At 36.6% G+C, this 22,133-nt stretch overlaps 3 protein-coding genes across 3 annotated transcripts; all 3 read right to left on the bottom strand.

Annotated features, from left to right (window-relative positions):
- Nucleotides 1–9,875: 9,875 nt before the first annotated feature.
- Nucleotides 9,876–10,388, bottom strand: LOC140009916 (uncharacterized). The gene has a single exon (XM_072056256.1). It carries the CDS (start codon nt 10,386–10,388, stop codon nt 9,876–9,878), a length of 513 nt encoding a protein of 170 aa, XP_071912357.1.
- Nucleotides 10,389–11,017: 629 nt separating this feature from the next.
- Nucleotides 11,018–11,785, bottom strand: LOC140009917 (uncharacterized). The gene is made up of 2 exons (XM_072056257.1): nt 11,367–11,785; nt 11,018–11,315 (listed from the first exon to the last, which is right to left on the bottom strand). Exons 1-2 carry the CDS (start codon nt 11,783–11,785, stop codon nt 11,018–11,020), a joined length of 717 nt encoding a protein of 238 aa, XP_071912358.1.
- A 2,945-nt stretch (nt 11,786–14,730) lies between these two features.
- Nucleotides 14,731–17,142, bottom strand: LOC140009918 (uncharacterized). Its single transcript, XM_072056258.1, has 3 exons — nt 15,919–17,142; nt 15,025–15,594; nt 14,731–14,967 (listed from the first exon to the last, which is right to left on the bottom strand). Exons 1-3 carry the CDS (start codon nt 17,140–17,142, stop codon nt 14,731–14,733), a joined length of 2,031 nt encoding a protein of 676 aa, XP_071912359.1.
- Between the last annotated feature and the right edge of the window lie 4,991 nt (nt 17,143–22,133).

A 22,133-nucleotide genomic window follows, 5' to 3' on the forward strand; every position in this document is an offset into this window, starting at 1 on the left:
TCAAGGAAACTTTGGTTAAGGTATATGATTGAATCTGAATCATGGTGTTGGAAAGTGAAACAAAGAATGCAGCAGTCTTGTTTGTCTTATTGCAGAAAGCTTTCTATGTGATTGCATGGATTTTGCATGCAAAACAACTTCTGAAAATTTCACTTTACTCCTCTTGGCTTCTAGCAATGCTAACAAAGCCCAATTATGTTCCAATTTCTTGCAATTAGGTCCTAGAGTAATTGCAATCTGAACCATTACTTGACCTTTTCATTACTTATGGACCCTTGAAGTCCCCAAAATATTTCAATTGGCCTTGAATGATTGGTTAATGGTTGCTATTGGGTCCTTAGTAGTTTTCTATTTTAGAAATTTGATCAATAATTTACTTTCTTTGAAATTATGCACTATTTGATTTCATTTAAGTTGCAATTGGGAGGGATTTGGTGATTTTGTTTATACTTTACTATTTAATTGGTGCCTTGACCCTTTTATTGTTTTGAAGCCATTTTTCCTTCATTTGATTACCATTGCAAGGGAGGTACACTCTATCCTTTATTTTTCACTTTACTTGGCCTTATGTGTACTTATGTGATTTATGTGTTTAATTGCATGCCTTTTGGATGTTTTCATTTTATTTATTTATTTATTCGCTTTGGTCGTTTTAATTTTGTATATTTATTTTAGTTCATTTTGATTATTTAAAAGGCATTTAAATGCCAAGTTGTAATAGTTAGGTTTATTTTATTTAATTTTATTTTCCCCCATTAGATTGTAGTAGGCTTCCCCCTCCTAATGTAATAGTTAGGGTTTCTTTGTTTTTTCTTTGTATGATTTGCATGCGTATGTGCTATGTGTTTAATTGCTTTCTTAGGGTTTGGCATCTAGATATGCATGCTTATGTGTTATGTGTTATATGAATTACGTGCTCACATGCCTACTCGCTTTAATTAGGCATATTTACTTATGTATGTATGATGGATGCAAATGCACGAAACCGTGGCTAGTCCAACGCTAGTCATGGTCTTCCCCTCGAGCCCTTACAAGTCCAATGCTTATGAGAGAGCGCTAGTGAAGGACTAGTCCAATGCTAGATCCAATAGGACCGTCCCTCGCTAGTACATTCGCATGCCTTCATCTCATGTTCATGCATTTTTTTTCTTTTAGTATTTTTACATTTTTGCATGACCCATCTCCCTTTTCCCACATTTGAAGTATGATCATAGGGGTTTTGCATTTCATTCTAGGTTAGTTCATTTGCTCGATTAGATTAGGGAATAACCCCTTGAATATGGGATATGGACGAGTTTGGCTTTCTAGCCTTAGCACGCTCGTATTTCCTCTATTAAAAGGGAAAATTGAGTCACGAACATTAGTCCTCCGTACCCGACATGGTGCATTCCTTTAAGACACGTATATTTCTATAATTATTTTATCCTTTTCCTTTTCTTAGAGTCTCATATTTTTGCATTATTTTTGACTTCTCCAAAAGATCATTATTGGGCATCACAATTAATGTGATTGGCACCATTCAACCTTTGAAGAGAAATTTTGCCCCCCGATGTCCCCCTAGGTCTAGTATTTGCATTCATATAGTACATCCAAATGTGATAAATTCTTTGGTTAAAACAAGAAAATCTTTGATTAAATCACGCAACTAGCCTTGGTTAGGTCAAAGGGGTGCTTTGGATTTTTATATTTGCCTTCCCCTTCGTCAAATGTGACTCCCGAACCTTTTTCGTTGGTTTACGTAGACTAGGAGTCGTTTAAAAGGGGTTTCTTTCTACCTTTTCCTTTAAAAAATTTATTTTTAAGTGATTTGGTACACCTTAACTCTATACCAAGTGGCGACTCCATTTTTCATTCAAAAAACCCTTTTTAAACTATATTTTGGGTCAAATCGTCGCATTTTCAAGTCCCATTTAGACCCATATTTTTATTCATTTTCTTTGTAAATTAAAATTCATTTTTCAAATCAAAAAATTCACTTTTTAAACCGTTTATTTATTTTCTAAAAAATGGGGCGCGACACTTGTAACCGAAATTCTTGGTGTTAATCACCCACAAATTTTGTCCAGGATGCCTCTTATACATTTTCTATACAAATGGACCATGTTTGAGGTACTTTGTAAGCCAAACGTTTTGAAAACGGAACTCACAAGGCAGATTTGCCTTGAAAATTTTAGAAATTTGGGTGATTTGGTTAACCAACTTCCAGTGCTTATTTAGCTATAAAATTTTACAGAGAAATAGTCCTCATATGGTAGGGTAATCCTACCAAATTTGGTGTCATTCCGAGCCCGTTTCGCTGCTCAAATAAACTCCCAAAGTTCATAATTTGAGTTTGGAAAACCCTTGTTTAACAAGGAAATTTTGGTAACTTTGAACTACCATATCTTGATGGTCAAAACTCTGATTCTTGATCCGCTTGTTGTGTGTTAAACTTTGATTGCAACTCTAATTGAGTTTCAAATTTGAGATGCTAGTTCTAATTCTGTGAATTTTGTCGAATTTTCAAATTTGGCGAAAAATCAACTCCGAAACTGCCTCGATAGTCCATAACAGAAATTTTGAACCCAATTTTGAATATCTTCCATTTGGAATCATGGAAAAGTGTATGCTAAAAACTTTTAGTACTCTGGAAGTGATTTCCAACGGTACCAAGTTTTCTAATTTTGGATAATCAGGGAGTGAGTTATGATTTTTCAAAGAATACCCAAAAAATATTAAAAATTCTTGACCTTTTGAAAAGAAATCCGCGCGGGAAACTGTTCACCGGAATCCGGCTAGGAATCCGGCCAATTCTTGGCTGGATAGTTGGCCGGATTGGTGTTGGAATTCGAAAAAAAAAAAAGATTTTGCTCTCTGCCTCCAATCCGGCCCGAACCCGGCCGAATTGTGACGTGGCTAGTCTTTTTCCGACTTCGGTCATTCGTTTTGATATCTAATTGCTCGTACTTGTTTCCATCCAATGATTTTAAGGATGATGACCCATTTTTACTTGAGTCTAGTAACACTTTTGAGTCTCGATTTCTCAAAAGTAATTTAGGCCGACTTTCGAGAGATTTTCTAAGACCGGACTAATGTACGACCTTCCTCATTGTTTGAGGATTATTAGTAATAGTCTATTGTTAATTGCTCAAGCACACAAGAGGAACTTCAAGAGGATCCCACGGTGGACGGTTGAACTTCAAGTGTCATTTCTTCTTATTTAATTGGTGAGTGTCAAGTGCATGTTTACTTGTACTCCTGTGAATTCGATACATGTTTACTTGTTATTGATACTTGAGATTTTAAAATTTGAGACGAGGGTGTACTTTATCGCATTCGTTCTCGCTTGAAATAAATGGCTCGTACTTGAAATGCTTGAATATCTCGATTGCTTGAAATGTCACATGCTTGTATGGCTTGCAATAGTATGCTATGGCTACATACGTCATTGGAGTGAATCTTTTCGACACTTGAACATGCTTGGGGGACGCTCACATCTCATCGGCCGACCTTGGACTCGAGTCGGTATGAGCTTGGTCGGGAACCTTGGCGAGCTATGAAACAGATAAACTCGACCTAATGAGAGGTCTTGTTTGGCATACTCGAATAGTATCGCCACAAACCAAAGACAGGCGGGCCCGAAACAGGGGTATGTAAGATGAAAGGGGACAGGTTAAGTGGAGTTCTATGGACTAAACCTACCCGATTGACGGAGTGTCAATTCGTGGAGGTTATTGATCGTGCAAGTGGAACATAGTTCCTGAGAGCTCTAGTATCCTTGAATTTTCAATGTTTACTTTTCCAGTGAATTGTTAATCGTTGAAATATTATTGCTCGACTTGTAAAATTGGGATTGTTACTTGAACAATGTGCTTGCATGTGTGTTCTTGGCCTCACGAGCGCTTTGCTCACCCTGTAGATTTGTTTTCCTTAACAGGAATGGGTTTGGAATGAGACTCGGACGAAATTCTCTTTTGCGTGCTTTTGTGGACTTTTGTAATAGGGTTCCAATTCTATTGACTAGACTTTGTGACTTTCGCACCCCATTTTTCGTGATGGAAAAATAAAAGATTTTTACAAAAGATGGTGTTTACAAGGAATGTGATTTTATTTAAAAATAGGTGAAAAAGGATCTAGAATGGGACTTTAAAAAAATGTGACAATTTGGGTCCAAATATTTAGTCTAAAAAGGGTTTTCAAGAAAAAGAGGAGTCGCCACTTGGTATTGAGTTTGAGTGTACCAAGTTACCCCAAAAACGATTTTTGACAAAATAAAATAAAATAAAACCTTTTTTAACAACTCCAGGTCTTTGAAAAACAAGAGAAAATGGGTTCGGGAGTCACGGTTGGAAAAAGGGATGGCAAAGGTTCGATTAACTCAAACCTAAGGCACCCTTTCAACCTAGTCGAAGCTAGTTGCGAGGTTTAGTCAAAATTTTCCTAATCTAACCCTTAATTTTATCACATTTGGATGTTTTCTACATGGATGCAAATCTAAATTTATAAAAATATCGAAAGGGCCAAAATGTTCATTCAATGGTTTAATTGAACCAATCGCATTAATTGCGAAGACCAAAATAATTCCTTGAAAGTGTCACGAGTATGCAAATGATGAAAAGAAAAGAAATTAAATTAAATTATATACATCGATATAAGTGATCGAAGAAAAAAAAAGAATGCAACATAAAGGGTACGGGAGACAAAAACTCGTGACATAATTTTCTTATACAAGGATTAATGAGTATTTAAACTAAAAAGTTATAATCGCCCATTTCCATGTTCAAAAATAATTCTCCTAATATGAACAAGCAAATGAACTAACTTATTCTACAATTTCTTGAATGAGATGCAATTCTAAATGATATAATTAACACATATAGAAGATAGGGGAAAAATAATATGGAATATCATGCAAATGAGGAAAGATCCTAAAAATAAAAATATCCATGAAAATGTAATTAATATCACACAAAGATGAATCTAACGCATGAACAATCTAAAGGTCTAGCGTTGGACTAGCCCATTTCTAAAAATCCTTACTAGCGTTGGACTAGCAAGTAAGCGGAGGGGAAAAGCCACAACTAGCATTGGACTAGTGTGGTGACGTCATACATTTTTAATACATAATAAGACAAGTAGGCATAAATTAAAATAAATAAATACATAAGAGCACGTAGCACGTAACACATAAGCATACTATCTAGATGCAAAAATCCTAAGGAAAACGGGTAAGGCACGTAACACATAAGCCACATAAGCACACAACCTATCTATTACATCGGGGAGCGCCTAACTACAATCTAAAAGGAAAAATAAAATAAAACAAATCTAATTATCCTATCTATTACATTTTTTTTTGAGGTATTTAAATGCCTCTCAAATAATTATAAAATTAACTAAACAAACATAAGAAAATTTAAATGAACATTCAAATCAAATAAACAAAGCATATAAAAAATATATAAACACATAGGAACACGTATGAGCACATAAGAGCACGTAATTAACATTGAAATAATAATAATGGGGTACCTCCCTTTTGAAGTGGTGACTAAACGGAGTCAAATTGCCCTATTTATACTCAAAATGAACAAAAGAATCATGACACCAATTTAATTGAAAATAATAATAATGATAAAAATACTAAATTAACCTTAACATGTCAAATGTAAAGAAATTTAAGAACATCTAAAATTACAAGTTAAATATACTCAAAAGTAACATAATTAGCTATTAAAGAAAAGAAACAATTATAATAAAGAGAGTCAAAATTCACCAGGGATTAAATTGCAAAAACTGAAAGACTTTTGGGGTTAAAAAATATAATTTTTCCAAAGTTTAGCGGCCAAAATTAAATGAAATATAAAGTTCAGGGACCAATGTGCAATTAAATTAAGGACCTAGGTGAAAGGAATTTAAAATGTTTTGGACCATAGTAAACCTACTCCAAAGATCAGGGGCCAAAGTGCAAATTGTAATCAGATCTTCTTAAGAAAACAGGCCAGTGGGCCATTATTTATTTCTTTGAGCCGAAAACTACCTAAGCCCAGCCGAAAGTCCAAACCAAAACACACAGGCCAGCCCGTCTTCTATCACTCAAACCCAACCAAAATAAAGGCATGGGCTCTGACATTCTAGCCCAACCAAAACCCAAAAGAAATAAAACAAAACCCATTCTCGAAACCCAACCAAAACTAACTCTTGGCCCATCAGAAAAATTAACATTAGCCCAATTCCCTTTTTTTTTTCTTTCTTTTCTTTTCTTTCTTCTTCCTCACCTTCTTCTTTCTCTCGTTTCTTCTTTCTTCTTCGGCCAATTGAAGCTTCAGCTTCAGCTAGCGGCCATGGCGGCCGCCGGACCGCCGGTCGCCGGCGACCTCTCCGGTGGCCAAAATTTCTCAAAATGCACCTCCCTACTCCATTTTTCGCGTAGATTCCATTTTTTGGGCTTAGTTTTAACAAAAATTGACCCTAAAGTGGCCAAAATGTCAAAAAACAGTCCAGTTTTTATTTTTTCCAATCACCCTATCTTTCATCAAAAATCATGAAAATTATACTACAACACCCTTACAACTCACAACTCCTACAATACAAATATGATTTTATTTTGACAAGAAAACAACATAAGAAGGCTAAAATAAAGCAAAACATCCCCTGAAATTTATTTATTTTTGTTGCCTTTTATGCTACAAAAATGACACAAAACTTAATCAAACAACCTCCCCAAACCATTAACTAGTCATGATTATTCATTTTAACAACAATACATGTACGAAATTAGCATTTTAATCCGATTTTTCATCTTGGCATTTTTTCAAACGGTTAATATGCATGCATAAGAACATTTCCTTTTCCTCAATCTAGTTCATGCCATTTCCCAATTTTTTAACCATACAACAACAACAATGCAAGGCAGCCAGCAGAAACAAAAGAAAACTTAACAATGAGGCATTGATTTAATATAACAAAAACTAAAACTATACCTCAATAAATATGGAAATCTTTCGGTTGAAGCTTTTTTGATGAAGTTTTCCAGCCTTGACCGATAGCTGCCCTCTCTTTGATATGCTTGACTTGCTAGTAGGTGTGTGTGTGAGATTGAGAGGGGGAAAAGGAGAGAAGAACCGAGAGGGATAGGGAATATTTTTTTTTCGATTTTCTTTTTTCTCTGCCCCAGTCCGAGAGAAGGAGAGAGTGAGGAGTGGAGAGTTTTTTTGTTGTGTCCTCCTTTTTTTCTTGTTCTTGTCTGGAGACCAAAAGAAAGAAAGGGCCGAGAGAGTTAATTGTGGGTGGCGTATTAGGTTGGCCAAAATGATGATCTTCTCCCAAAATGACAAGATGGATCTCTGAGATAACATGATGGATTTTTCACCAAAATGAGAAGAAAGACCCGTGAGAATGGAGTGTAAAAATGGGTTAAGTGTATTTGGTGGGGAAAATGATGAAATGTGTAAGCTTAGTAATAATTGATTGTGATTTTTGATTTTTGATTTTTTTGATTTTTGATTTTTTTGATTTTTTTTTACTTTTCTTTTCTTTTTTTTTTTAAAGATAAATCTACACAAATGAGACAAAATATACTTAAAAATGCAGGAAAATAAATGACTTATCAAATAGAAAATATTCAAGAAAACATAAAATTTGACAAAAATTTGGTAAAAATTTGGTGTCTACAACTTGCCCCTCTTTGTCTAGAGTTTCAAAGAAACTCAAGACAAAAACGTAGACACCAAAATTGCTTTTCTATTTCTTCTAACTGCACCTAAGCTAAAACAGCAAGCCAACACTTGGCTATAAATATTGAGCAAAGGGATGCTGTAATATTGTAGAAAACGTGACCGAACTCATGTAGAGTTGCCTACGTATCCCGCCATGGGAATCAGGTCAAACGTAGTTTAAATACAAGCGAACCCCAATGAAACAAGTACATTGACCATCTGTGATCTTTACAAAAATCGAAAAGGTCTGAATTCTCAGAACTTCTAACATGAAATACAAAATGAATGATAAAACACAATTATTAATCAAATAATCAAGAAACACAGTCAGTGGGATAAAACTCGAGTCTGCCGAGGTTGGAGGGATAAAATCCATGCCCAACGAAAATAAAAATGGTCAGTGGGATAAAACCCGAGTCTGCCGAGGTTGGTGGGATAAAATTCAAGCCCAACGAAAATTAAAAAAAACGGTCAGTGGGATAAAATCCGAGCATGCCGAGGTTGATGGGATAGAACCCAAACCCAACGAAAATAAAAACGGTAGAAATGAAAACACAAATTCTATGCTTTCGAACTGAAAGATCAGACTACATGTTGCTTAAAGGGTAATAAAACAAGAAAACTTATCTGGTAGACTTGCAACTCTTTTGATTTTTCAAACTTTAAAAGAAAGGGAATAATGATTTTTTCTTTCCTCGAAAATGTATAGCAAAACTTGGAACTCAATCCTTTTATCGTTTGCCCCAGTGTGAATCATGCTTAACTAACCCAGTATTGTGTCACATAATTTTTCTTCAAAAAAAAAAAAGAAAAAAAGGAAAAGAAACAATCGTGACAGAAACACTACCACCACCATGTGATCCTTTTGCCTTGAGAGCCGTGTAAACATGAGTTTCAATATCGATAAATTGCTTCTTTAGGTTCGGTCGACAACCTCTTCAGAATCTTTGCAACCGTCAAATGTCAGTCATCCAGACTTGTTACCATAAGATCCTCAATTTCATGACCCTTTTGGGATAAATTATAGGGGATTGTCTTTTGAGTGAGACCCAATAAATGAGAAACATAAATAATTAAAAAATGGTATTATTCATCATGCAATAATGCTAATATGAAATAACTAATGATACAGAATGAATAAATAAAATAGTGAATAAAATAGTAAAACAAAATTGGTGAATTTTTTGAATATAGGTCCAAGAATCGAAAGTTGGATTCATATTTAGAGGACGACCTTTGATGAGGAAAAATGCTCCATCTGACCCCTTTGACGTCATCCATTTTGGAATTCATTGTCGACAAAAGAACAACAGTATGAAAGAGACCCAAATCAACATAGTCACCAGCTTTCAGACCTCAGCATCTTCTTCTTTGTTGCTGATCCTCTTATATTCCAAAACCCTACCTCAGCGCCATTTCGGGTTTTCACTAAGGTTACCCCCACCCCATTTCTTTTTTTTTTTGTTTTTTTTTTATCCTTCTCTTTTTTTTCATGTTCTTTCTTTTTCTCTTTTTTTCCGTTCTTTTTTATTTTAGAAGGTGCCCTTTCGGGTTTTCATTTAGAGACATAGACAAGACAATTTTAACCCCAACTGGATCAATCCAGTCATATTCTGATATTAAGTAGCATCAGTGAGACAATTTTCTCTGACATATTTCAGAAAGATTGTATTTACATCATTTGCCAATTGATTAAGAAAAAAAAAATTTCCAAAATACTGCAAAAGATAAAAGTCGGCAATTTTTGTTCCTGTGATTAGGATCGGATAGAGTAGTAATGGAAGGGTTAAGACTTGAAACGCTTGGCAGCGAATCATATGATGGGTTTGCAATCATTTGATATAACATTCTTTCAAAACTTTGCCCGATCTAGGGTGAGAAAAAGATAAAATTGCCCCAGTTTAATTCTGAATGAATTTCTCTATTTTCTTTTTCCTCTCTTTTTTTTCTTTTTCTTCTTTTTTTTTCTCTTTTTATTTTTTTTAAAAAAAAAAAACAAAATTGCCCCAGTATGGGGTTAGTGATCTTAAGGGACTGCCCAAACGAAAAAGGAAGGTGGTTATGAAAAGTCAAAAGGGAAAATAAATTAGGGATAGAATAGCGAAATGAAAAAATGAGAGAAAGTATGCCTTAAATCAATCTCTTGCAGTATTTTTAAAGAAAATTTTTTTTTTATAATCAAATGAAAAACTTTTTGCACATGTCTGCATTGATTAGTTGGGGAAAAACTTGACCATCCATTTCTATAAGGATGAGCGCTCCTCCGGATAGCATTTTCTTAACAACGAACGGTCCTTGCCAATTGGGAGCAAACTTCCATTTAGCCTCATCTTGTATTGGAAGAACCCGTTTTAAAACCTTATCTCCAACATCAGACAAACGGGGCTTGACTTTTTTGTTGTAAACCCGGGCCATTCGTTGCTGATAACATTGTCCATGACAGATGGCATTCAATCTTTTTTCATCAATCAGAGACAACTGCTCCTGACGTTCTCTGACCCATGCAGCTTCTTCTATTAGGGCTTCTATCAGAATGCGTAAGGAAGGAATTTCAATTTCTGCAGGCAGTACTGCTTCCATTCCATACATAAGAGAGTAAGGAGTTGCACCAGTAGAAGTTCTGATAGTAATTCTGTATGCCATCAATGCGTAAGGCAGCTTCTCATGCCAATCCCGGTGTACTTCAGTCATCTTACGAATGATTTTCTTCAAATTCTTATTTGCGGCTTCGACGGCTCCATTCATCTGAGGCCTGTAAATGACAGAATTTCGATGTCTGACCTTGAACTATTCACATAATCCATCCACCATATCGTTGTTGAGATTTTCGGCATTATCAGTGATCAACGTCTCTGGTACTCCAAAACGACAGATGATATTATTTCTCAAGAAATTCGACACCACTTTTTTAGTCACATGTTTATAGGACGCGGCCTCAACTCACTTGGTGAAATATTCAATTGCCACTAAGATGAATCGATGCCCATTTGAAACAGGAGGATCAATAGTTCCGATCACATCCATTCCCCAGATCGAACATGGCCATGGAGCAGTCATACTATGCAGTTCTGTAGGAGGAGCACGTATGACATCACCATGCATTTAACATTTAACACACTTTCTAACAAAATCTACATAGTCATGCTCCATGGTAAGCCAAAAATATCCTGTTCTTATGATCTTCTTAGCCAGTAGATGCCCATTCATGTGTGGCCTACAAACCCCGCCATGCACTTCCTTCATCATATAATCGGCTTCCCCTTCATTGATGCATCTCAGAAGACCCAAATCAGATGTTTTCTTGTATAGCACTTCTCCATTCAAGAAGAATCTTGAAAACATTCTGCGTAAGAAACTTTTTGCAACAGAATCAATAACAGGAGGGTAGGATCCCGTTTCATGAATTCCTCAATATCATTGTACCAGGAGCGACCATCAGTGACCCTTTCCGTAACCAGACAATGCGCTGGCCTATTCTGAAGCTGAATCTGTATAGGTTCAATCACCAGTTCATCTGGATGTTGGATCATCGAAGACAGAGTAGTTAGGGCATCAGCAAAGGCATTACGAGTACGGGGAATATGTCTGAATTCCAAATTCCTGAATTTGCTGGCCAAACTAAGCAAGTTACAATGATACAGCATAATTTTTGAATTCCGAGTTACTCACTGCTTAAGCGTCTGGTGCACAAGTAAATCGGAATCACTGAATGCTATCAGGTTCTTGATCTCCATGTCCAACGCCATTTTCAATCCAAAAATACAAGCTTCATACTCGGCCATGATGTTGGTACAAGAAAACCGTAATTTGACAGTGGCAGGATAGTGTTTCCCTTCAGGTGATACTAAAATCGCTCCAATTCCAGCTCCGAAAGAATTTGACGCACCGTTGAAAAATAAACTCCATCCAAGATACTGCTCACTCATGTCCTCAACTGCTCTAACGAACAGAATTTCCTCATCAGGAAAATAGGTATGTAATGGCTGGTAATCATCATCTCTTGGATTTTCTGCCAAATGATCTGCTATGACTTGACCCTTGACTGCTTTTTGTGTTGTGAAGACAATGTCGAACTTGAAAAGGATCATTTACCACTTAACCATACGTCCCGTGGGCATCAACTTTTCCAACAGGTATTTTAGAAGATCAGAACGGAAAATCAAGTGGTATAACCGAGCAAATAATGTCTCAGCTTCTTAGCTGCACATGCTAAAGCACAACAACTTCTCTCAAGAAAAGAATAGTTAGCCTCATATGCTGTAAATTTCTTACTCAGAAGTAGATGGCTTGCTCCTTTCTCCCAAATTCATCATGTTGTCCCAGAACGCATCCAACAGCCTCATCAAGAACAGACAAATACATAATCAGAGGTCTCCCTGACTGAGGTGACACTAAGACCGGAGGATTTAACAAGTAATTTTTGATCTTATCAAAAGCTTGCTGACAATCTTCATTCCAATCCATCGGCTCGTTCTTTTTCAACAGTTTGAACAGAGGCTCACAGGTAGAGGTTAACTGTGCAATGAATCGGCCAATGAAATTGATCTTTCCAAGAAAACTCTTCACATCTTTTTAACTTTTTGGAATGGGCATATCTCGAATTGCTTTTATTTTCGCAGGGTCAATCTCTATACCCTTTTGGCTGACAATAAAACCCAATAACTTACCAGCCGGAGCTCCAAAAGCACATTTCGCAGGGTTCAACTTCAAATTGTACTTCCTCAATCTTTCAAACAGCTTTTTTAAATCAACCAAATGGTCCTCAACCTTCTTGGAATTTCATTATGATATCATCCACATAAACTTTCATCTCTTTGTGGATCATGTCATGGAACAGGGTAGTCATTGTCCTCTGATAAGTGGCTCCAGTATTTTTCAACCCGAAAGGCATCACTCGATAACAAAAGGTTCCCCATAGGGTGATAAAAGAGGTTTTTTCTCTGTCCTCTTCTGCCATTAAGATTTGATGATATCCAGCAAAACAATCACCAAAAGATTCAATTTCGTGTCCAGTAGTATTGTCCAAAAGAATATGAATATTTGGCAAAGAAAAATCATCTTTCGGACTGGCCTTATTCAGATCTCTGTAATCAACAAATACTCGCACCTCTCCAGATTTCTTAGGCACTGGCATAGGATTCAATAGCCACATGGGATAATGAGATACCATGATTATCTTAGTATTGAGCTGTTTCACAATTTGTTCCTTTATCTTGAGACTCATTTCTGGTTTGAATTTACGTAGCCTCTGCTTTATGGGTAAAAAATTTGGATCAGTTGGCAACCGGTGAACCACTATGTATGTAGAGATCCCTGGCATATCATCGTATGACCATGCAAACACATCTTGAAAAAGCATTAAGAATTCAATCATTTTCTCCTTCTGTTTCTTATTCAAATGAATGCTGACTTTAACTTCTTTAACCTCCGTCTTAGTGCCAATATTGATGATTTATGTTTCTTCTAAGTTGGGTTTGGGTTTCTCTTCATACTATTTTAAATCTCTTGAAATAGACTCAAATTCTTTCTCAGTATCGCTCTCGTTTTGAATTTCAGATTGCATGATTTCAAATTCATGAGAGATATCGAGGTTGCAGCCATCGAATTCCAAAATTGTAACATCCAAAGGATCAGAGGGTTTTATTTGTGACCATCTGAAAATAGAATAGAACGTAAGTAATAAATAAATAGCAAATACTGGAGAAATCTTTCATTTCATTAAATTCAAAATCTATCAAGACTTCACAAAAAGACAAACATACAGACATGATTGCTATTTAAAAACATATTTAACCCAAACCTTTATTTCCATTTCAGCAATTTCCTTGGACGAAACAAGCTATATTAACTGAAACAAGAATAAAGGTTTTTTAAAAAAATGAAAGCAATTTCTTTTAACAAAAGATCCAGACTACCGTCCTATCTGGATATAATCTAGACAAAAGACAATCCCCTTAAATTTACCGAAATTCCCTTCGAGAGGGAAGATAATCAGCAGTCCAATTCTGAATAACTCCTTCAATGATTGGCAAAAATTTTGCATTCTCTGATGGCTCCTCCTCACAAGTGGCCCCGACAAATAGTTGAGACAGGTCCACTTCAATCTGCTCCACAGGATTCTTCGTTTCTGGCATAATCACCTCTGATGGATAAGGAAAAGTGTGATATAGCGGTGGGACATTTAAGACAGTTTGCTTTCCCTTCTTTTCAACTTGTTTTCGAGCTTGCATTTCCCTTCTATCCTTGGCAGTTGGATGAAATCCCAGTTCAAATGTATCCTTTTGCGTCGGGATCTCTATTGGCTCCAAAATTTCTTGCAATTCCCTCCCAAGACCTTTTCCTATTTTGTATCCGCCTCGGATCATCTCCCTAACCATCATAATACTGGCCTCTGGCAAATCTGATTGAGTCAGCGACTTATCCCCAAATGCCTATCCCACAGAGACGATGTCAGCAACGTGATGAGATGAAATTGGAGTCCTTTTTCTGTTTTCACCATTGAATTTTGCATCAACGATCATGGTACAGTAATGAGCTGATCATTCGCAATAAATCTCAACATTTGATGCAGAGAAAATGGCACTGAATTGGAAACATGTATCCAAGGTCTTCCAAGCAAGATATTGTAAACGCTGGAGAAGTTCATGACTTGGCAAGTAACTTGGAATTGAACAGGGCCTATCTCCAATACCATATCTGCTTCACCCATAGATTCCCTTCTTGAACCATCAAATCCTCGAACCACAGTTCCAGATGGACGGAGCTTGATGTCAAGAAATTCAAGCTTGGTGAGAGTGTTCCATGGACAGATATTCAACGCTGATCCATTATCCACTAAAACCCTCGGCAACAGCTTTTCATTGCAGCGGACTGATACATACAAGGCTTTGTTATGCCCGATCCCTTCTGCAGTCAGATCATCATCGGAGAAGGCAATATGATTATCAACAAGGACATTCCCCATAATGTTAGAAAATTTATCCACCGGAATATCTTTGGGGACTTGAATTTCGTTCAGGATTTTGAGCAATGCTTATCTGTGTAGTTCGGAGGTCAAGAGAAGATTCAGAAAAGAAATTTGAGTAGGCATCCTATCCAACTGCTCCACTATTTTGTACTCACTTCTTTTCAGCATCTTTAAAAAATTCACAGCTTCATTTTCAGACACAAGAGACTTGGGCGTTGAAGAATCAATCTTGGCTTTGAAGTGAACGCCGATTTTAGAATTTTTCGCAGCTTTTTCAGACTCGGCAATAGTAGATACCTCCTCCTTCAAGCATTTTTTATTTCCAATTAACAGACTAGGTTCCTCGTAGTTTCATGGCACCTCTTGCAGGTTATTGACAGGTATTTGTTTTGAAAATTCAAGAATAGCGGGCTCTGATATATCCCATTCAAAAGATGGTAGATCCAAAATAAAAGGAGATCTGTTAGCCTCAGAAACTCTTCCTTCCGCTATAAATGGCTCCTCTTTTTCAAATACAAAAGATTTCAACTTTTCCTTAGCATTATCCTTAGTTATGGACTCTTCAACAGACAACAGTTTCCTCATCTCTGCATGGTCAGTCTCCATCACGCCAAACACTTCAGTTTCATCTACAATGTACTGAGTAGGATCGACAAAATCTTCATCAGCGATGATAACCCCCACAGTGCTCCCATACTCAGGTAAAGGATTCTTACTAACATTCGGTCCTTGCTCTCCCTTTCTTCTGAGAAGGATGTCTCCAGAGTCAATCATGTCCTGAATCTTATGTTTTAAAGCCCAACAATTGCCAGCGGTATGACCTGAACTTCCAGAATGATAAGCACAACTTGCCTGCGCATCATCACCTGGAGGAATGCTTTTAGGATAAAGTTTATGAGGGACGGTGCCAATTTTTCCACCTGCTTTTAACTGCTCATACAATTGATCAATTGGTCGACCCAAGTTGGTGAAAGTTTGAAATTATTTCTGAGTTTGAACTCCATTGGTTTGAAAAGGATTTTGAGAAGGGTTATTATTTTGCAGGGTTGGTCTGGTATGGTAAATGGGACGAGTGTGATTTTGAAAGACGGGTTGTGGGGTTGGAGGTAACGGTGAGGTATTCAAGTGATTTGGTCGGGAATGATGGAATTGGGTAGTAGTGTGGTAGAATGGTTGAGGATTGGTGCAATACGAGTAAGGAAAAGAATAGGTGGGACGGTTTCTGGGTCTGAAAGACGGGCCTTGATCCCATACAAAAGCAGTTTCTCCTTCTTTCTTTTTAAATGGGGGCTTTTTCCCATTGTTACTTTGATTTTGTAAAGCATCCAATTGCAATTTTAATGCAGACACATTAACAATCTTCCCTGCTTTGACAAATTCATCATACTCCTCCAACTTGTTAATGATAGCAGCAAACGAATTTCCAGTCATGCGAAAGATCTCTTCAAAATAGGGTGGATCGTGAGTCTTGATAAAAGTACGAACAATCTCCTCCTCAGTCATAGGAGGCTCCACTTTGGCAGATAACTTTCTCCACCGCTTTGCATAGGTCTTGTGATCTTCCGATGGCTTTCTTTTTGTACCCTCCAGTGTCGTTCGTGTTGGCGCCAATTCACAATTAAACTCATATTGCTTCACAAAGGCTGTTGACAAATCCAACCAGGTTTTGACCTCTTCAGATTTCAAATTTGAATACCAATCTAGAGCATCTCCTTCCAAACTTTCCAAAAATAAACGCATAGGTAAATTCTCATCATCCACGGGTTTACCTAACTTGTTGGTAAACATCTTAAGATGCGTTTTAGGATTTCCAATTCCATCATACTTGCTGAATTTAGGGGTTTTGAATCCCAACGGTAGCTGAATATCTGGGAAAAGACACAATTCATCGTAATCTAACCCACCATGCCTGCTCAATCCTTGATTCTTTCTCATAAAATCATCGAATCGATCCAACCTTCTTAACAGATCTTTGTCAATGGGTATAGGTCGTTCTTCTGTCGCCGCCTTTCCTTGAGATGCAATATCCAGTACAAAAGGCTCTGCAGTATGGTGGTAGGGTCCCTGAGGGTTGGGAGGAACATTCAGATTGGTTTGCGGATGGGTTTGAGGGATTTGACTGGTTGGGTTCATCACTATATAATTTGGATACATATAGCAAAAGTCTGAATTTAGTCGGGTAAAGATATTTTCAAGAGGATTAACGAAAGGAGGAAGGAAAGTTGTTTGGGTATTAAATGTGTGGGGTGGTTGATAGTCTTGTGCAGGTGGGTGATTATCGAGAGGTTCTTGGTCGTTCGAGACACCACCACCATTGTTGCTCGCGACCAACTGGTCAATTACACGTCTTTGTGCGGCCATTTCTGCACTTAACTCATTGAACTTGCCGAGTACCTCACTTAACTGAGCTCCTAATGCTGTAAAGTCCGGTGACGTAACCATAGTAGATCTTTTCGAAGTTTCTGGTACTGAACTCATGTTTACAAGCTGTCTCAAGGCTCTATTTCGGGATCTGGTGATGATGGGACTTCTTCGGGTAACTATTGTGAAAAATACCTGATAGTGGAGAAAAGAAATCAATTTAGAAGTGAATTTTCTGTCAAATTGCTATAATTTATTCAAGAAAAAGAAAAAAAAACATGAGTTAATAGATATTTAAATAATTCAGATGCATGTCCTATGAGGGAGCCATTTTCTGTCAAGGGTAGACCTAATATGATGCAACACCTTCGGGGTAAAATTTCAATTTCAAACTTGTAAGTGAATGTAGAAATCGAAGTAGAAATTCTCATTAAACACTGACAAGTTTAATCATATTTTATAGCTTCATTGATGGTTCAGCTGACCATTTTTACAAAATCCTCATGCCTTGCTAAACTAGTACGCTGAGACTCCCTAGAACTTCCTACACTAAGCTTCCGAATTCCTTCTTGAATTTTGTCAAATGCATCCAGCGCTCTTTCCAACTTTTCAGTTTTTCTTGTCTCCCACTTTAATTGTGCTCGGGCGTCTTCCAGGGTATGGTCGGCCACTATAAGTTACAATTGATAATCCTCGAGCTCTTTTTTCAGCTTGTCTATCTGCTCTTCAGGGCTAGTGGAAGCGGACTGTGACTTCTCTCGTGCTTGTTCAGCTGTCAGTTTGATCCACTCATTATATTCTAAAATGACCTTAGGTTCTAATTTGTTGACTTGATCCAAGTGCAAGTTCTCTAAACTACGAAGATTTTCCCAAGCTTCCAATACCATGCTCTGACTCTCAGCAACTGTGTTGAGTCTGATATTCCCAATCCCTTGTATCATCGAAATTCTTTGTGGATACCCAAATTGCCTTATGACTCTTTGCGGAACATATGCGACCAATCCGTTGATGCCTGCTAGGGGGATAAAACTGTGTTGGGTAATCGTGAAAATCGAATCCCTAACTTTTATCCAATCCAAAATCCATTGTATCTTATCAGGTGTCAAATTATCGAATTCTTGAATAAACTGACTCGGAGATGCAATTCAATAATACTTTTTGACCCTTTCTCGGTGTGGTTCGATCCAATTCTCTGCGGGAAGACAAGATCCCAAAGGATTGAGCGTTCTCTTCGCTAGATGCTCCATTGCCCACATTTGAAATATCAAATTTGACCTATAGAAGAAACCTCCCTTCTTTTGACATTCAGTAGCGGCCGTGAAGATGTTGGCAATGATTACAGGTACCAAGGTAGGGGTTACTCCATTAATTCCTAAAAATAGACTCTGAACCATGTTGATAGTGGAAAATGTGATCTTTCCATGCTTTTGCGGAAACAACAACAGATTGATCAAACCTAATCCAAACGCTTGCACTCGTTTTTCTACCCATTGCTCTTTACTTATGAAAAAATCGGTTCGGTACTGTTCATAGGACCCTTTTTTCCGAATCGTTCATACAGAAACTCTAACGTGCACGATCTCGCATCCGGATGTTGGTTCATGCTAGCTTGCCTTAATCCCAAAATCCAATAAAACTGTTCCCTTGTTCCACTAGTTGGATATATCATAGGATAACCTTTCCCAGGTATCTGCAATAATCCTTCTATTGCTTCTAAAGTTGGTGTTAGTTCGCATTCACTGAATCAAAAAATAGAACCTTCTGGATCCCAATACCCAAGTACAGCTTGAATGATTGCAACATTTGGGGTTATGCTTAGAAGACTCGGTAAATGTCCCACATACTTGAACAGTCTTTTCACCTCATGTGTCATATTATTTTTCCAATCTATTAGTTCCCGAGGTATTTGGTTCAGCATTCTGCACGGAGCCATCTGAGGAAGAATTTCACTTTTAGTACCTTACCTCGGGATTTTACCCCTTATGCAATACAAAATCGTAAACATGCAAGTCTCATTGGATTACATATCCGAGACAAAAGGTGGCTTATTCCTACCGTAGGATTCCCTATGCGGCATTCCCTTTATGGTAAATGCATGATGACAATTTATTACAGCATATTAAATATACAATGAAATAATTGAAATGTGACATAAAAGTGCCCCATTTAAATGCCGGGGTAAGCCTAAAATGATGTGTAGTACATATGCATATGCAATTAACTAAAATTTAAACATGCTTGATATAAGAGGCGGTCTTATCCTAAATGAGTACCATGCCAGGACTCTTATTTCTATAGTTTGTGTATGCAGAAAAAGAGAAAACAAGAAGAGGTTAGTTCAACAAGTAACATATAGCACGTTAGGACAATAAATGATACAAGAATAAAAAGTAAATAAAGCAAAGAAAGAGGGGTGAAATCCCTTCCCTCATGTCTAGTGTTACTAATCGGGTAAGGTTGACTCTATCCTAGGTAATTTCTAATATGGATGCATGAGATTTGGCTTACTAATGCATCGAGACTCGATAAGTTTCAGACTCCCAAACCTTCAGACCAAAAGGTTAAGGGTCATCAATCCCAAGACCTTCAGTCGGTGGCTTGAGTGATCCCTTAGGCATCGCTATGGGCGCAGAGCACACCATCCGCCTACCTAAGGAAATCGATTATAATCCTACAAGGAGATGTGGGATGGAGCCCACGAGAAAAAATAAAAATAGGGTAAAAATAATGCATGCACGTATGATGTGCTTCTTTTTTAGGGGAGAGATTATAATTAAAACATGCGTGAAGGCTCTAAAGTGGTATTTCCCTCCACCCAAGATGCAAGCGCGATACAAGTATATATAAACACAAATAAATAAATGAAAGCAAATAAACAAATCATCGCATACACGGATATCAAGAGACGGTCGCTTGTGTGAAATGCAAAATATCCTAAAAAAGAAAAATACAACCTAAAACTTCCAAATATGATAAATAAAAGGGTTAGAAAGAGAAAAGACAATTAAACCAAATGCTTGGACTCTCTAACTCCCCAGTGGAGTCGCCAAGTTGTCGCGCCCCATTTTTCACGATGGAAAAATAAAAGATTTTTACAAAAAATGGTGTTTACAAGGGATGTGATTTTATTTAAAAATAGGTGACAAAGGACCTAGAATGGGACTTTAAAAAAATGCGACAATTTGGATCCAAATATTTAGTCTAAAAAGGGTTTTCAAGAAAAAGAGGAGTCACCACTTGGTATTGAGTTTGGGTGTACCAAATCACCCCAAAAAAGATTTTTGACAAAATAAAATAAAATAAAACCATTTTTAACAACTCTAGGTCTTTGAAAAACAAGAGAAAATGGGTTCGGGAGTCACGGTTGAAAAAAGGGAAGGCAAAGGTTCGATTAACTCAAATCTAAGGCACCCTTTCAATCTAATCAAAACTAGTTGCGAGATTTAGTCAAAATTTTCCTAATCTAACCCTTAATTTTCCTAATCTAACCCTTAATTTTATCACATTTGGATGTTTCCTACATGGATGCAAATCTAAATTTATAAAAATATCGAAAGGGCCAAAATGTTCATTCAAGGGTTTAATTGAACCAATCGCATTAATTGCGAAGGCCAAAATAATTCCTTGAAAGTGTCACGAGTATGCAAATGATGAAAAGAAAAGAAAAGAAATTAAATTATATACATAGATATAAGTGATCGAAGAAAAAAAAAGAATGCAACATAAAGGGTACGGGAAACAAAAACTCGTGATATAATTTTCTTATACAAGGATTAATGGGTATTTAAACTAAAAAGTTATAATCGCCCATTTCCATGTTCAAAAATAATTCTCCTAATATGAACAAGCAAATGAACTAATTTATTCTACAATTTCTTGAATGAGATGCAATTCTAAATGATATAATTAACACATATAGAAGATAGGGGGAAAATAATAGGGAATATCATGCAAATGAGGAAAGATCCTAAAAATAAAAATATGCATGAATATGTAATGAATATCACACAAAGATGAATCTAACGCATGAACAATTTAAGGGTCTAGCGTTGGACTAACCCATTTCTAAAAATCCTTACTAGCGTTGGACTAGCAAGTAAGCGGAGGGGAAAAGTCACAACTAGCATTGGACTAGTGTGGTGACGTCATGCATTTTTAATACATAATAAGACAAGTAGGCATAAATTAAAACAAATAAACACATAAGAGCACGTAGCACGTAACACATAAGCATAATATTTAGATGCAAAAATCCTAAGGAAAGCGGGTAAGGCACGTAACACATAAGCCACATAAGCACACAACCTATCTATTACATCGGGGAGCGCCTAACTACAATCTAAAAGGGGAAATAAAATAAAACAAATCTAATTATCCTATCTATTACATTTTTTTTTTGAGGTATTTAAATACCTCTCAAATAATTATAAAATTAACTAAACAAACATAAGAAAATTTAAATGAACATTCAAATCAAATAAACAAAGCATATAAAAAATATATAAACACATAGGAACACGTATGAGCACATAAGAGCACGTAATTGACATTGAAATAATAATAATGGGGTACCTCCCTTTTGAAGTGGTGACTAAACGGAGTCAAATTGCCCTATTTATACTCAAAATGAACAAAAGAATCATGACACCAATTTAATTGAAAATAATAATAATGATAAAAATACTAAATTAACCTTAACATGTCAAATGTAAAGAAATTTAAGAACATCTAAAATTACAAGTTAAATATACTCAAAAGTAACATAATTAACTATTAAAGAAAAGAAACAATTATAATAAAGAGAGTCAAAATTCACCAGGGATTAAATTGCCAAAACTGAAAGACTTTTGGGGTTAAAAATATAATTTTTCCAAAGTTTAGGGGCCAAAATTAAATGAAAGATAAAGTTCAGGGACCAATGTGCAATTAAATTAAGGACCTAGGTGAACGAAATTTAAAATGTTCTGGGTCATAGTAAAACTACTCCAAAGATCAGGGGCCAAAGTGCAAATCGTTATCAGATCTTCTTAAGAAAACAGGCCACTGGGCCATTATTTATTTCTTTGGGCCGAAAACTACCTAAGCCCAGCCGAAAGTCCAAGCCAAAA

This window comes from Coffea arabica, chromosome 6e, assembly GCF_036785885.1.
Source record: "Coffea arabica cultivar ET-39 chromosome 6e, Coffea Arabica ET-39 HiFi, whole genome shotgun sequence".
Lineage (NCBI taxonomy): Eukaryota > Viridiplantae > Streptophyta > Magnoliopsida > Gentianales > Rubiaceae > Coffea > Coffea arabica.